The sequence below is a fragment of the Canis lupus genome, chromosome X (assembly GCF_048164855.1).
Source record: "Canis lupus baileyi chromosome X, mCanLup2.hap1, whole genome shotgun sequence".
In the NCBI taxonomy this organism is placed as follows: Eukaryota; Metazoa; Chordata; class Mammalia; order Carnivora; family Canidae; genus Canis; species Canis lupus.
Window position 1 is genome coordinate 93,908,955 of NC_132876.1, and position 17,142 is coordinate 93,926,096.

At 36.0% G+C, this 17,142-nt stretch overlaps 1 protein-coding gene across 5 annotated transcripts in view; it reads right to left on the reverse strand.

The window, feature by feature from the left end:
• Window positions 1-17,142, reverse strand: part of CFAP47 (cilia and flagella associated protein 47) — a 502,530-nt gene that overhangs the window by 234,984 nt on the left and 250,404 nt on the right. For all 5 annotated transcript variants that reach the window (XR_012026084.1, XR_012026085.1, XM_072815366.1 and 2 more), the window contains 3 exons: window positions 14,475-14,561; window positions 5,240-5,295; window positions 3,753-3,898 (listed from right to left, as the gene is read on the reverse strand). Coding sequence is in view for 3 of the 5 variants with exons in the window: in XM_072815366.1 (XP_072671467.1) it covers window positions 3,753-3,898; window positions 5,240-5,295; window positions 14,475-14,561 (289 nt within the window). In the remaining 2 variants the exon portion in view is untranslated. The remainder of the gene's footprint in view (window positions 1-3,752; window positions 3,899-5,239; window positions 5,296-14,474; window positions 14,562-17,142) is intronic.

The following is a 17,142-nucleotide window of genomic DNA, read 5'->3' on the forward strand; positions in this document are numbered from 1 at the left end:
CAAGAATAAATAACTACCATTAGGTACAAAATTCTCTTTAACAGATTTTCTTCTCATGCTTTTTCTTTACAAAGGCTGCAGGGCTTATTGCAGGATGATAGTTTCACAAAAAGGAGAGTAGGTGAAGGGGGAAAAGGCTCTGCAGTGAGGGGGCTCAAACTATGTGTAACTTGGTGAACCTTTACCACACTGACCTAGAGTTTAAAGTTCACTTATCCTGTTTCCATATTGTCAGCAGGCATCATAAGGTTAATAAATGCTTTCAAAATGTGTATGGGCTAGATGGGATTAAATCTTCTGTTTCCCTGGGAATAACTCAGGGGTATGGGAAGGAGTGTACTTACCAAAACAACAGCAACAAATATGCAGTGTAACAAATCGAATGGAAGAAATCAAAAGGTGAATGAAATGTGGCTTGCCATTAAAAATCATGGAAAATTAAAAAAAAAAAAACACACACACCCTCAAATGATACTCAGTCCCTCCAGTTATAAAAATAACTTTCATGGGACGCCTGGGTGGTTCAGTGGTTGAGCGCCTACTTTCAGCCCAGGGCATGATCCTAGAGTCCCAGGATCGAGTCCTCCATTGGGCTCCCCGCATGGAGCCTGCTTTTCCTTCTGCCTATGTCTCTGCCTCTCTCTCTCTCTGTGTCTCATGAATAAATAAATAAAATCTTTAAAAACTTTCACAAAACTGAAATTACTCTGTCTAAATATAAAATTATGTAAGATTTTAGCATAATTTAATGTTTTTACCTTCATGTTGAATAAAATTAAACCAAAGCCAGAATTACTGAAGTCTGCACGTTAACTATGATTGAAAAAAGTTGTACTTTGATCATAGAATCTTTAAAAAATAGACACAATAGAGACTGCCAGCTTAATCTCTGTACCAGCAGAGACAGAAAGACACAAAAGGCTGAGGGGGAATGAAATGAGGGATAGGGCAAAAAGTCAGATGAGTAGTTCCACCTACTCATGCAAACATGAGAGAGATGGAAAGACTGACACATAATATAACAACTGGTAAGATGTAGTCTTAGACTAAATTGTTGGAGATCATAAATCAAGAAGAAGATCTTGCCTGCTCTTCTACGTGGGAGTGGGCACCCTTGTCCTGTCAACTGTTTATTTGACTTGGTAAGGCTGAAACTCTCTCTGCTGTATTAGGGCCCTGGTGTGGGACTGGACTGATTCTTATAAGTTGCTCAGGGATGCTGACTCCCATCCTGGCTTTCTCGAGTCAACAATACCTGGACTTTGGTTTCTATTTGTTCAGACCAAATTCTGTTGACAGAAAGGGAGGACATAGGACTGCAAGATAAAGAAGTCTGGTTTGGTTTCATAAAAAGGCTCATGGGTTGGCACCAGAGGGCTGGTTAGGACACAGAAAATTGTTGCAACTGTGTGGAACCCAGTATTAATGCAGGCCCCATGTCAAGGATTCCTGTTCTTGCTTGGATGGTCCCAACAGTGATAGGTGGCTTCCTATTTGGGAACTGAGAATGATGTAGAGCATCTGCTCTATGTACTATGTTCACACAGGCATGAAAGGAAAGACAGAGCCCCTGGGGTTGTGTCAATATATTGCTTTGTACTTTGCAATGTTTGCATAGGGGTCTGTCAAGCCCTCCTTCCAGAAAGTGCAGTTCCTCAGGGACTGGGTCATATTTCTACTCCAGGTTCCTCCATTCAATCTGCCCCATCCACACATGGGCAAAAATGCTTTTGGAGTCTTGGCATTTGATAGCATAAATGTTTTGGGATTTTGTAGGTTTTCCCCTAAGCTAAGAATTTCTATGAACGTTGATGGAAGTTTTGTAAACAGTTTGTACTTTCAAACAGCTATTACATAAGTCATCTCATTTTTTTTATTTGAAAGTTCAAATGGAACAGCCAAAATGAAACAAATGGCCTTTCCTTGATAGCAATATTAGTAGAAATGTTCCTGTTTTACACATGGAAAGCTATCAAATTGAGGCCTAATTACTTTACAGTTTTCAACAGGTGGTTCTTAATGGCAAAGCAGTTATCACACATTTAATAAGAACAGGAACTAACTAGGTGGACTTGGATGTTTGATTATCTATTTGAGCGTGTAATTGCATTTTCAATATAATTAGCAATAAATTGAATGTGTAAATTAATAGATGTGTTTGCCCACATAAGTCATTGTAATTCAACACAATACTTTAGACCTAGGGCATTATTTCTCAGTTGATAGCAATATAATTTCATGATTATTGTTTTTCTTAATATTTTTTCTGACAGCAACAAAATATACATAATCAAAAGACATATTTTAATAAGTTGAGATACCAAATTAAGTATAATTATTTTGATTAATTTAGACAAAATTTACGGAAGTAAATAATATTCCAATAGTTTAATTCAAATAATAAAACCAGACTCCTTACTATGCTATTGAGAATTAACCCTAGGATTTTCTAGTTCTATATTATAAATTAATATAAAAAAGGGATTGTGAAATATTTGATTAAACTACTAGTCACACTATTGTTACTATTTTCACACATTTTCATGTAGAGGAATTCAGTTAAATCCTGAACTCTTTTAGGGGAAATAAAAAACAAGATTTAGCATTACTATAAAACAGCATTTTTTCCTCCTAAATGGTAATTTTAAGTAAAGTTAAACTATTCTTTACATATTTAGTGGGCTATATTATTTTTTCATGTGTGAAGGGCCCTACAGGCACCAGGTCAATATAATACTTCTTTCCAATTACCATTATTTCATTGAGTATGAATTTACTATAGCACATAATTGATACATAATTGATATAGTTGGGGCTATCTACTGGGCATTATAAATTCCCTCCTCAGGTCAACACATGGCAGTTTCTTTCTGGAAGGGGCTAATACCATAAAATGTTTCTTCTACAGCCTGTCTTCTCTTTCTGTCTCTCTGCCTCCTTCTCTGTTCTTCCATCCCTCCTTTCTTTCTCTCTCTCTCCTTTGCTGGATTTATTTCTTTTTAAGATTTTATTTATTTATTTGAGAGAAAGAGAGAGAGAGAGATCACAAGCCAGGGGAGAGGCAGAGGGAGAGGGAGAAGCAGGCTCCCCACTGAGCTGGGAGCCAGATGCGGGGCTCAATCACAGGACCCCGGGATCATGACCTGAGCTGAAGGCAGATGCTTAACTGACTGAGCCACCCAGCTGCCCCCTGAGCCACCCAGGCGCTCCATTTGCTGGCTTTAAAGCAGCAAGTTACATGGATGCCAGAGCCACTAGAAAATTAATTCTGTCAACAACTTGAGAGATCTGAGAAGCAGCTCCTTCCTCAGTAGAGCCTTTGAGGATGATCCAGTAGTAGCAGGTCCCTTGACTGAAGACTTACTAGACCTTAAGCAGAGGACCCACTTAGATCATGCCCAGACCTCTGATCCATGGAAAACGTGACATAACACCTGCGTATTGTTTTAAGCCCCTCAGTGTTTGGTAATTTGTTATGCAGTTGCATAAAGCTAATACAGACAGAGCTGCAGCAAGGTTAGGCATGCCACCAATCTGCTCCCGTGGGACTTCCTAAGGCAGTCATTATAAAGCTTACTCACAACTAGTGTAACTCTTCGCTTATTTGTGAGGATAAGCTCTTCGTTTAGCAACCAGGAGGCTGAAATTGTTGTCTACATTACTAGAGTCTTCAGCTACCTTCCAGTCACGTGTACCGGCTAGTCCATTCAATTGCCAGCCTGTGATGAAATGTGCCACAATTCTGTTCTCACCTCTTTGCTGCTGAGGATGATGACACAGTAGCGCGTGTGCATGTCAAAGGGAAGAAACACGAGCTCCAGGCTTGAGGTCCCTTTTACTTCCAGGTGAAGAGTGTGTGTGGAGCAGAAGAACTCTCTGATGAAATTGGACTTAATTGCTACCAAAACATGAAGTAGAGCTTGTTTACATATCATTTCATAAGTGCTGTTCAAATAAAGCAGCTGTTTCAATTAGTGCTTCAAGTTTTGAAATGAATAAAAAAAATGTTCATAGCATTAGCACACCAAATTAGATGACACATGCATTTGTTAATGAAAGTACAGGTGACACCAGCACAAGCCTGATATCATAAAAATGTAAAATTATGACCCTCTATTAAAGATTCCTCAAAAAGGAAACTTTATTAGTATTTAAAATTAGCCTAGATATACATATATAAATAGCAAAGTGGTTATCCAGGTAACTTCAACTTTTTTTGTGGACTATGTAAGAGTTCATATAACATGGTGTAACAGAAAACTTGAACTGGAAATAGAGGAATGTTATATACATATTTTTTCCTATCGTTTTTGTTGACTTTAAAACATGTCTACAAGTTCTTCAACACTGCTGTGAGTGTGGTGATATGGTGGGGCAGTCTCAGTGACTTGATCCTAACGAATAGTATGCTGGGAGATAGCAATGTGACTTCTGACACTAGAGCAAACAATGTAATACAATTTCTTCCCAATCATCCCTTTCTTGGCCCACTTGCTTTTAGAACCAACTTGTCATCCTGTGAAGAAGCCTAGGCTACATGAAAAGCCACATGTAAGTATCTAGGCCAACAGCCCTACCTGAGGTCCTAGCCAATAGGTATTAACCATCAGACATGTGAGTAAGGAAGCCTTTGGAATGACTCCAGCTGCAGCCTCCATCTGACTATAACTGCATGAGGATGCTGAGCAAGAAGAGTCTAGTTGAGGCCAGTTACTCCAGAAGTGTGAGAAATAATAATGCTAACACATTTTTATTGTTTAAGGCCACTACATTTGGGGTGGTTTGTTCTGTAGCTAGACAGCCACATGACTCCTATATCCATTGTCCTATTCACATTCTATTCATCTTTTCTACATCTATAGTTATTTCATAAAACAAAGTAGATCTGTGTTCTCTTTGTAATTTTAAACATGGTGAGACCTGTCACCTAAATAGGTTTAAACAGTTCAGAATAAGCCAAAAGAAACATAAAAGTCATTTATTTAAATACATTCATCATACGGGTAAGGAAACCAGGACTTGTAGTGAAAAGAAAGCAGGGACAGAGTCCTCCAAAGGGTCATGAACAGGAAAGGCTGAGGATCAGCACTTGGGCCTCCCACTCTGCCAGTAATCCCCAGGGCTTGCCTTTCTGGCTATTGTCATAACCATCCTTTGTTGGGCATTTCATTTACTGGTATGCCATGCACACAAAAGTCAGACATGAAGACAAATGAAAGCTTTCATTTGAGGTACTCACAAGTTCTTAAGGCATTTGGGGAATGGCAATCACTCTCAGGGCTATTCTCAGCATTACTGTCATAAGTAAACAGGAGAACAATATCAACAACACAAAAGAAAAGAAAAAAAATAATTCTCTATTTTCATTAAATCTTATAGAATCTTAAAAATTATGGCTACCTACATGATATGCAAAGACCACAGATGTATTTCATATATCAGCCTTATGTTTATATTGTTTCAGAAATTTGAAAAGAAAAATGCAAAAAGGAAACTAATAATCATCCATATTTCCACCACTGTTTCATACAATTTGGTAAAAACAATTCCTTTTTACTTTTGAATATGGAGAAATAAACATTTGATAATAATAATAAAAAAACAACAAAAACAAATCCTGAGGCCCAAAAGTAGTGGTCTCAACTTAGGATTACATAGGTATTTTCTCTAAAAGTGGTTCTAGAACTTGATTTCTTGGAAGATTCTCTTCTTTCAGCTTATTGTTTCCACATTTCTTTTTTCTCATAAAGAGAGGAGATATGGACAGCTGCTTAAGCTCTGGTTGCATTTCTGAAAATTAATTAGCAGATCACAGCCTGAAGCAACTGCCTCCCTTGAAAGTTTCCGTATCTTCCAGAACCCATCAATTTTCCCCCAAACTGCTCTTCTCTTAATATTCATGATTACTTTGCTCAACAAGCTGGCAATTAGCATCTGGGCTCTCAGATATTGTTTGCCTGATTTTTTTCTGAGAATACAAAACTCCATATTTTCTCACCTTGTCATCTGCGTTTGCCTGAATTTGATGCTGTAAAAATATATGGGCTCTTTCCAAGTAAAGTTCTAGCCATATTGATTCATTTCTCCACTGCCTTTTCTTGATACAACATTCTTAATAAGGTTTACAGATCTTGTAATTTTTTCTCTGCTTTATTTCAACTCACAGACATTCTGATTAGCTGTTTTAATATTTTATGTAACTTGAACATTTGATAGACACTTTAAGGCTATCAGAGATATATTAGATATTTTTAGCATTTATAAGGGAGATTATACAGAGAATGGAAAAAACAACAAAGAATGCTTATTTCTCGATGTATGGCTCCACCTCCATCTCAATAATGGAGCTCTGGGTAGAATGCCTGATTAAAATCCTCAGATAATTTCAGAACTTCATTTTGCTTAATACTTGCAATCTCTAGCCCTTTAGTCATTTTCTTTCTCATAATGAATAGAAAAGCAGAGCAATTTGGGCTTCATCTCCCTTTTCTTTTCTTTAAGTATTTTCTTAGAGAATAGCCTTTTGAATAAATCAGAGTTGTCTTATCCTCAAAGGAGATTTTCAAGCCCAGAAAAATTGAGTTACCTGTACTACTTACGGCAAAGATGGATGAAAAAAAAATGCAGACATAGAAATGTTATTACCTTGCTCATATAAATTGATTATAATGATTAATTTGGAGACATCAGAAAATAATTAAATAAAATAATTTGGTTTAGGAAAATTCTATTTTACCTGATCAACATTCTTGAGTCTAGAAATTCAGTGATAAACCCACCTTGTTTACAAAACCATTATCTTGCAGGTCAAAAGACAGAACAGGAAATCAACTCTGCCTTTTGGTTACTCCCTGTGCCTCAGTCTATGCTATCATTTTCCTAAATGCTTATCAATTATTGTTGAAGCTATGGAAGAAGGAGTATTTTTAAACCCTTGGTTTTAAAGAAGAAATAGCATCAAAAGAGGTTAAAATTATACAAAATACAGTTGATCAAGGAAGGGAATATTTTCTACTCATTTAGCAGTGGGCTAAAGTGAGTGAAACCTACTTAGGAGGTGTGAAGGGATAGCATTTTTTTTTTTTTTTCTCTGCAGTAGTAGTACACAGCTGCTTTCAAACTAAAATAATCAAAATGACATTGAACTGGTTCTATTCAGAGTATGAATGAATCAACCCCAAGAATGACTTCCTATTCAACCCTTTTCCAGTGGGGAGGGAAGATCTTTTTTTTATAAGCCTTCATGAAGCTACTCTTGGGCTAGCATTCACGGCCATGCTCAAATCAAATAGCAAATTTTCTGGTTAAAGACTAGTCTTCAGGCATCATGGGAAGGAAATGCAAGAGGATCGATTTTGATAATTCTCTATCTTCACTCTATCCTCCATATGTCCAGGGCTTCTTTAGAAAAGGACCTAGTGGCCATCTGAAGGGCAATAAAAATGGGATTTTAAAAAAATATTTTATTTATTCATGAGAGACACACACAGAGGCAGAGACACAGGCAAAGGGAGAAGCAGGCTCCACGCAAAGAGCCTGATGTGGGACCCAATCCCGGGACTCCGGGACTCCAGGACCACGACCTGAGCCAAAGGCAGACGCTCAAATGCTGAGCCATCCAGGCGTCCCCCAAATGGGATATTTGCTGGAGTTTTTTGTACCACTTTGCCCCTGAGCCAATTGAGTAAGTCTGTAAAGCAAGGTGTACCAACCTGAGGTGCAAGGACAGAGTGTATCTATGAATTCAAATGGAGAAAAAATTCCATCTTGACTTCCACTCTATTTTTTTTAAGATTTTTTTTTTTCATTTATTTACTCATGAGAGACACAGAGAGAGAGGCAGAGACATAGGCAGAGAGAGAAGCAGGCTCCCCTCAGGGACCCTATCCCAGGACCCCAGGACCACGACCTGAGCCAAAGGCAGACGCTCAAATGCTGAGCCACCCAGGTCCCCCTCCACTAACTCTTAATGGTAATTTAAACCAAACCAAAGTAGCATTAGCTGTAATATGACTTGGTCACCAAATAATCATGGATATGTTTATATCACATTTCATCCACATTTTATTGTGTTTTATGTTAATGAAGAAGCACATATCTTCACATATTAAAATTTTTAAATATGTATATTATCTGCTGGAGTATTAGTTTCCTCTATGCCATAGACTGAATTGTGTCATCCTTAAATTCTTATGTTAAAGCCCGAATTCTCCAAATGACTATATTTGGAGATAGGATCTATAAGAGGGTAATTAAGGTTAAAGGGTAGGGCCTGATGCAACAGAATTAGTGTCCCTATAAGAAAAGACAACCGTGAGCTTACTCTATCTATGTACAAAGAGGTCATGTAAACCCACAGCAAGAAGGCTGCCACCTACATGTCAAGAGAAGAGGCCTCCAAATGAAAATTATCTTGCCTGTACCTTGATCTTGGACTTCCAACCTCCAGAGCTATGGGAGATAAACTTCTATTGTTTAGGCCACCCTTTCTATATTATTTTGTTATTGCAGCCTGAGGGAAATTACAACACTCTGTAATCCTTGCATCTTATTTTAAGTATTTATAAAACTTTATTCTGTGAAGTAGAATAGGCTTCATCAGACTGGCACAGACTGTGGTGATATTAAAAACAGATATGAAATCCTCATGTAGAGCAAGACGATCATGGCAAATTGTGACTCTTAGTACATACATTTGGCTTTTGATTCACTGTACTTCCATTGGAGATTTGCCTAATTCTAATTGTCACCAATTATTCAGTGTAGTAAAATAAACTATTTTAAAACAATGGCCATGCAGAATCCATCTTTTCTGGGTTTTTAGCAAGAATCAAGACCCAGAAAAATATCTCTACCAGGGCCTTCTTTTATTTGGGTGACTACTCTGGGCCAAGTTACTCTGAGAGACAAGGATAAATGACAAAGCCCCTAAGCTCATGGCGTATAGTCTGTCATACAAAGTAAATCTGCAAGAAATAATTACAAAGCAGAAAGATAAACACTTCAACACCTTTTCAACTTCCATTCACACTCTCCTATAATCCATATGCATGAGCATATGTCTTGTATGTCCCCTTGCCTGTCCCTTCTCTCCTTCAGCAATTCTTTCTTCCTATGATCCTTTTCTACTTGTAGGAAAGTCCTCCTCTGCTCTAGATTCGGGCCACCAAAATCTTACTCACATTTCAATCCCAATTTGTATATGATGAAGAAGAACAGCAGAGTATAGCATATGCATGAGAAAAAAGTGCTTCGTACCTCATTATTTTCCTTAAATCCCTTCTCTTTCTAGGTCTGCAATTTTTTTCTACTAGTCTTTGCCATAAATAATATAGTTAACTCAATTTTTCTGGGTTTGAGGGTCTTTTTGAGGAAAAGGCAACTCTAATTTATTCAAAAGATACTTTCATTAGCTATTTTCCAAGGAAATATGGAAAGAGAAGATAAAGGAGATGAAGCTCAGGAAAATCTCTATATCTAGATAGTGATATTCCTTGTCAATGAGCTCCAAGAACTTTTTTTTTTTTTTTTGGTACAACATATATTACTGAATGCATTCTGCCCTGTACAATTGTCTCCACTTGTGTAGATATTTTTTTCTTCTCTACTTGATGGTTGGCTCCTTGAGAATCAGATCTATGACTTATTTATCTGATAGTCCTCTGATACTATGAGCACTGCTTGAGGGGCCACTTAGTAAGAATTTATTAAATGATAAATAATTCAATGTTGCTGGAAAAAATAGCAAGTCATATTACTATAGGAAATTATTTATATAGTGCTCATTTCTGAGCACCGCTGACCCACCATTTAATTTTATTTTAAAGTGTGGCTAAAATCAATGTCTTGTCCTGATCCTTGCTGGCAATCCTTAGGATTTAATTAGAATAAAAAGTTCTTAACTGCTCTTGCTTATGCTCATTGGATCATTTTCCCATAAAGTAAAAGGTGTGATGAATATAAAGTTTTATCATCCATGTGGTTTCAAATGTGCTGTTTTATATGTATCTGTTGCTTAAGAAGAGTAGCCTATAGATAGAGGTATTTTACAACTTTTTAATAGGAGACTTTACCTTTTTTATGCCACCTGGAAGATAATTTCAGCACTTTACTGCTCATTTGAGAAGAGAATATTTATTATTTGGGGAGATATTGAGTGAAGTGATCTGAGGAAGAGTATCAGCATCTGCTAGATTGTGCTGCTGTGACACCCCATATCTCAGTGGATTAGCACAATAGTTTACTTTGTGCGCACATTACATGTCCATCTTAGGTGAAGGGTATGTCCTCAAAGATCTCTGGTGAAGGGAACTCCATTTCTATATATGCTTCTTTAGTCATTGTATCAGGAAAAGGGAACAAGAAAAATTTTCCACTGGATCTTAAAGCTATCCTTTGGAGAAAACATTCAGTACTTTTTCTCATATGCTATTGGCCAATTAAGTTATATATTCACACATCAACTGGGGGAATGCAATATTATCACATGCCTAAAAAGAATAAAACAGGGATTTTTGTTAAGAGCTCTAAAAAAGATTACTGATAGTTTATGGAGTATTTTTTTAACCTTTTCTTGATCTCTTATATTGTTACCTTGTTGATTAGACCTAGAGATCAGAGTGGGTGTTATTGAGACAATGTAATGCTTATTGTATGGTATATATTACCTGCAAATGTTATTAATCATAGAGGTACTACACCAGACTTCCATTCTGGTCATAATTCAAAATGCATGTTCTTAAATTTTATTTCTAACTGGAAATCTATTCAAGACAAACATTAAGGAGAGCTTTAAGAAAAACGATGTGTAACATTACTAAGTATTATTTTATTAAGACATTTAAAGATCAAAAGGCCTCATTATGCCAATGAAGCCAGACTGATGAAACACTAGAAAACTTTGTGCTATTTGGAATAGAACTCTCTTTGGTGTCCCCTCATGGTGGAACCTGTTGATTGCCTATCCCAATAACCATAGGCCCTTCCTCCTCACTGACAAAACCCTCATTTTGCTTTGATGTGTATGCAGAGAAGGGTGGTTTCTCAGTCTTCCTTCCAGCTAGATTTGGCCAAGTGGCTACAAGTAGAAGTGCTGTGTGCTATTTCTGGGAAGTTGCTCTAACAAAGAAAGAGGGCACACTTCTATTGTGCTTCATCCTTTCTGCTGCCTGTAAAGTGGATTTGATTGTTGGAGTTCTGGATACTTTAGCTGATCCTTGAGAAAGTGAATAAAGATTTGCCTGCTATATGAAGGAGCCTGGAGGTGTTGTATAGCAAGCAGTCAGGACTCCAAAAGAAGAAGCCATAATAAGTGTTTCTAATAAATCTCTTAAGAACTGTCAGAAAAACAGCCTTTGGGGTCAATTTAAGACTATTCTGTTTAAATCCAACATATAAATTTGGGGCTCAGCATTCAGCCCAGACCAGTACTGACACGATAACCCAGGTACCTTCCCTTTTCCTTGAAAAACTGTAGCCTTTGACTTTTTAAATCCCCCCTTACCTTTGATCTGATAGACAGTCTTCACAGAGGTGCATAGGAGTAAATCCTCAATCCTTTAAACAAACGGCCCTGAGACTTAATCTAAGAAGCCTGATTAATCTATGTTGGATTGTGTCCTCCCTGACCAGTACTCAATATCACTATATCTTTATGTTAATTTTATCACAGGAAGCCTTGAGCAAGGAACTAAGAAAGTAAAGTATTATAGATATGAAAGAGACTATATGAGAAGGAATGATCCATAATGTTTGAGACCATGATAGGCACATTTCTTAAGCTGTACTTCATGCTGAGTTGGTAATTATTTTGGATGAGTACTTGCAAAGTGTCCTTTCTAGCCAAAATTAAATTATAAATGTCTTAATAATTGTTTATTCCATCATATTTTAGATTTGAGAACTATAACATAGAAAATATACCTTTATCTATAGTTTCAGTAATTATGAAACTTTGGATCTAATCAAAATCATTCCAGAATATTGTATGAAAAAAAAAAACATGTTAAAATTTGGGATACTGGGACGCCTGAGTGATGCAGTGGTTAAGCCACTGCCTTTGGCCTGGGGCATGATCCTGGAGTCCCGGGGTTGAGTCCCACATCAGGCTCCCCGCATGGAGCCTGCTTCTCCCTCTGCCTGTGTCTCTGTCTCTCATGAATATATAAATAAATACATAAATAAATAAATAAATAAATAAATAAATAAATAGGGATACAGAATTCCTATACTGCATTCCAAATTAAGAAAGACTTGGAGCACCTGAGTGGCTCAGTAGGTTAAACATCCGACTCTTGATTTTGGCTCAGGTCATGGTCTCAGGGTTGTGAAATGGAGCCCCATGTCAGGCTACATGCTCAGCAGGGGAGTCTGCTTGGGATTCTCTCTCTCCCTCTCCCTCTGCCTCTCCCCCTCCATTCACATATGTTCTCTCGCTCTAAAATATATAAATACATATTTTAAAATAAGAGAAAGCTAAAAATAAAATAAAATTTAAAAAATAAGAGAAAGCTGATTCAATTTTGCTGTTCATTAAACTGATCCAACTTTGAGTTACTTAAGCTCACAGATACTGATAGCATTCCTTTGAGATTTGATTCCAGTTTAATATGTGATACTATAAATTATTTGTAATTAATGTGGAGAAATTATTTCAAGGCCATTCAGGTAAAATCTACCATGCCACACAGCTGCTTAATCAAGAAACAAGGGACTTGGGGATCCTTGGGTGGCGCAGCGGTTTAGCGCCTGCCTTTGGCCCAGGGCACGATCCTGGAGACCCGGGATCGAATCCCACGTCGGGCTCCCGGTGCATGGAGCCTGCTTCTCCCTCTGCCTATGTCTCTGCCTCTCTCTCTCTCTCTCTGTGTGACTATCATAAATAAATAAAAATTAAAAAAAAATTAAAAAAAAAAGAAACAAGGGACTAAAGAGATAAAAACTTAGGAGAAGTATTTACTGAAGAGTTTTTAGAAACACCAGCACTTCATACTACAAAGAAATTAACATAAAATACCTACAATACTCTATTCTTATGGTATCTGTACTGATGCTTTATCGCTGAAGGTATTAATTCATATTTTATTGTTCATTAAAGCAAAACGTAAAAGGAAGATTTTGAATGCCTTAGTTAAGCATGTAATTAGCATTCAATAAAACAAATGTTGTGAGACAAAAATGGTTTCCCCTTTAACAATTTTTTTCACAGAACAACCAAGAAGAAATTAAACATAATAAATATAATCCTTATAATCTCATAATACTATTGCCTTAAATTCAATTTGCTTTTGGAAAATAAGCTATATTCGTTTAAATCTTAGCAAGATCTGCACAAATCATTTGCCAAATCCTTGACTCCTGATACATTTTTGCATCTAAAAGGATGATACTATCATTGTTAAACATTACACCGAGACAAAGGTATAAAATATACTAACAACATAGTAGCTATCCTGCAATTATGTTATAGTAATGGTCAACATATGCATGCATTTCACTAATACATACTTGCATTATTTTCTTTCTGCCTGACTTTCTTTAACCTTGGCAATGTTGTTTTTATTGTATTTCACATTAAATAGTTATACTATAAATTTAAAATAGATAAGAAATATAAAACAATCTAACTTTTAAAAATTCTGCTTCTTTCTTCCGAAGTCAAAGTTTCTTTCTAAACCAAATACAGACCTCATAATGTAGGTGGAATAAATTTAAATACAGTTGATCCTCATTATCCACAAATTCTGGTTATTTGCAAATTTGTCTCCTCACTAAAATTGATTTGTATCCCCCAAATCCATACTCACAGAGTTCCCTCTGTTATTTTTGGACATGTGCAATGTGGCAAAAAGTTCTAGTCAGTGGTCACACAAGTTCCCAGTGAAGGTCAAACAAAGTGACACTGGGCCTTTCTGTTTCAGTTCTCATATGTAGAAGACTAGAGGAGGGAGATAGTAGGAAGCAGTACAGAAGTACAAACGCTCAAGAACCTCCACCTCTGGCGCCAAATAGACACGGTTTGAAACAATTTGCCAGCACCTTTTAGTGGGTTAGCCTCATGCAAGTCATTTAATACTACTGAACTTTATTTTCTCTATGTGAAGAAGAAAAAAATCTACCAGGATGGATTGTTTTGGGGATTTACAATTATAACCTATGTGATTACATATATTTCTTCTAGGAATAATGGTTCAGTATTCACTTGCTGAGTGCCATAATTTTATGGAATATGACTATTACAAATAATGAGAATCCACCGTATTTAATCAAGTGCATATTTATTCAATTTTCATGCACATAGCCTAGTAAAATATAAGAGAATAGAATAAGTGGGAATAATATAAATTTTATATATATTATAAATTAAATATTTCAAATAAATGAATACTATATAATTAATAAAAAGTTTAGTTGAATGCTAATTTCTTAGAAGTTTTCCTTAGACAATTATGAGCATAAAATATGTTCACATTTACCTATCGTTCATGTGGTGAGTGACTTTTCCAGATTCTGTTAATTGAGATGGTAAAGAGAGAAATGTCGAGGATTCCACCAACCTTACACTAAAACAAATGGAAAAAAGGATTATTTTGAATTCTACTATAACAAAATTAAAATGACCACAAAACATACTTTTAGATTTTTTTCCATCATTCATAAAATATAATTAGAATCAGAATAAATTACAGTTAAAAAATCCACATGCCCTCATTCTGCATCTCAAAGCATATATGTTTTCAAAAAAGGAAAGGTCAGGGTGCCTGGCTGGTTCAGTTGGTAGAGCATGCAACTCTAAATCTCAGGGTTGTGAGTTCAGGGCACATGTTGGGTGTAGAAAGTACTTTAAAAGGCGGGGTGGGGGGGAGATCTGGAATTGAAATATGTAAAGAATAATATTCTATTATATGGAAAGGCAATGCTAAATTTTAATAGCAAGGAAATTTAGAATATAAATGACTGCCAAAATTATATTCCAGAAACAAAATGGAATCATATACTGGTCTCAGTGTATTGTCAGAGCTGTAAACATTTCATAACTTGTAATCTTATTTCCAAAAAAAAAAAGAGAGAAATGTTTCCTTCAGGACTGGACATGAGATGTGGATACCTACTTAATCAGTCCATTAGTAATTATGCCATCTACAGGAATTACATAGCAATGCTGTCCTACTTACAAGATAATGCTCATTCATTCAAGAAACAGTTATGGGGAATCCATTATATGTTAGATGTGGACTAGCTACTGGAAATACAAGGATGAATCTGTTATCGTCTCTGCCTTAGGTTGCCCACATTATAGTGGAGGTTAGTTTGGAAATGATCCTCTGGATGTGGGTCAAAGATGTCAGGAATGCCTAATTCTATCTGCAGAGTTGAAGAGAATCTGTATGATATTAAGAACAGATTTATTAAAACTTAATTCTGTAAGAACTAAATGCAGGCTACACCAAGATGGGGCACTTCAGTGTGAAGATTATTTTGAGTTAAAAGAAATAAAAAACTAGCAGGTTCGGGTCAAGCTCTTCAACTTCCTCTCGACTTACTAAATTTTCATTGGAAAAAAGATATCCTTCCTGTAGCAGGAAAAGAGCTATTAACAGAGATTCTTCTTTAGCTAAGAAATGTATCTGCATAATAGGACAACCCCTGTTTTCCAGACATCTCCTCTCACTTTCTTGCTAATGGTCTTCCTCCCCTTTGTATCCTCACACCTCTATCTCTCTGTTTAGCTCATATAAGTCTCATATTGTCTCACTGTATTTGGAGTTTCATGTGTGTGTGAATTCCCCTTATGTAAGAAACTAAATTTCATTTTCTCCTGTCAATCTGTCTCATGTCAATTGGATTCTTAGTTTAGCTAAAAGGATCTTGAAGAGCAGAGAAAATTTCTTCCTTCTCAACAATTCGTTAAAATAAATCTTTATTATGTAACAGTTATTAATCTCATAATACAAGCTTTACAATAAAAATAGATCAATAATAAAATTAATCAAATGTTTTAGTATTGAAACACAAACACACATACAACTGCATACAAAACTAAAATGTAGCACATTCATACATCTTAATGTTTCAATGTTGAAGGGGTTCAAGGCAGCCTCTGCTCCCCAAATGTACCACTTTGGCATGCAGATTATTTGAAGCCGAAGGCAATCAAGACCCTGTGGGCTCAAAAAAGCTTTTTGCTTCTCCCTTAATTATAAAGAAGAATCAAAATTGGGAGTTTTTCCCAGAATAAGGGTTATTAGCAGAAATAAATTTTATCCAAGTGAATAATAAATTTTATCCATCTGTATGGCAGGGCAAATGTCTAATTACCAAACATCTGCTTTTCTTCTCTCCTTGTGAGGTGCATTCCTTTCCTCTAAAATCTCAGACCCTACTTCCTTCTCTTTAGTTCAGGATGACATATATATCTCATTTTGCCTGTCTTTGGAATTTTTTTGTCTGCATGGATTCCCCATACTTACATTATTAAATTTGATTTTCTCCTATTAATCTGTCTCATGTCAATGTGATTCTTAGTCTAACTAGGACCCTTAAAGGGGACAGGAATTCTTGCTCACCAACAATGTTAATGTCACTTTCTTTCCTTTTAAGTTGGTAGTTCTGATAGTTTCATATATAAGGATTGTAAGGAATTATATTAATATCAAACACTAAAAATTTTTAAACAGACAAAATTTACTATAGGAAAATGTAAACTATGAACTACGTAAGACATGTATCAGACTACCAGATTTGCTTTTATCATTTTAAAGTTATAGTTAAGCAAATGTAGGAAGAGTTCCTCTTGAGAGAATAATTTTAATTTAAATTAAGGTGTTGAACTCTCATTCAAATCTCATAAAATTATGAGGCAGAAAAAATTTACAATGTTTCTTTATATTTCTATAAATCCAAGGTGAATCATCAGGGCAATTTATTTAGGTCATAATTTGTTCTGGCTAAAAAACAGTCACAAGGATAATACAATTTTATACACAAATAAAAAGAGTAAACCAATAAAGTAAATATTAGGTTTTTTGCATACTGTGCATATACCATTTTGAGATAAAATAGCATTTGAAAAGTCCCTGCATAATTACATTGAAGATGTCCTCCTTAAAATAGAAATATTAACTGTAAAAATAAAATACAAAC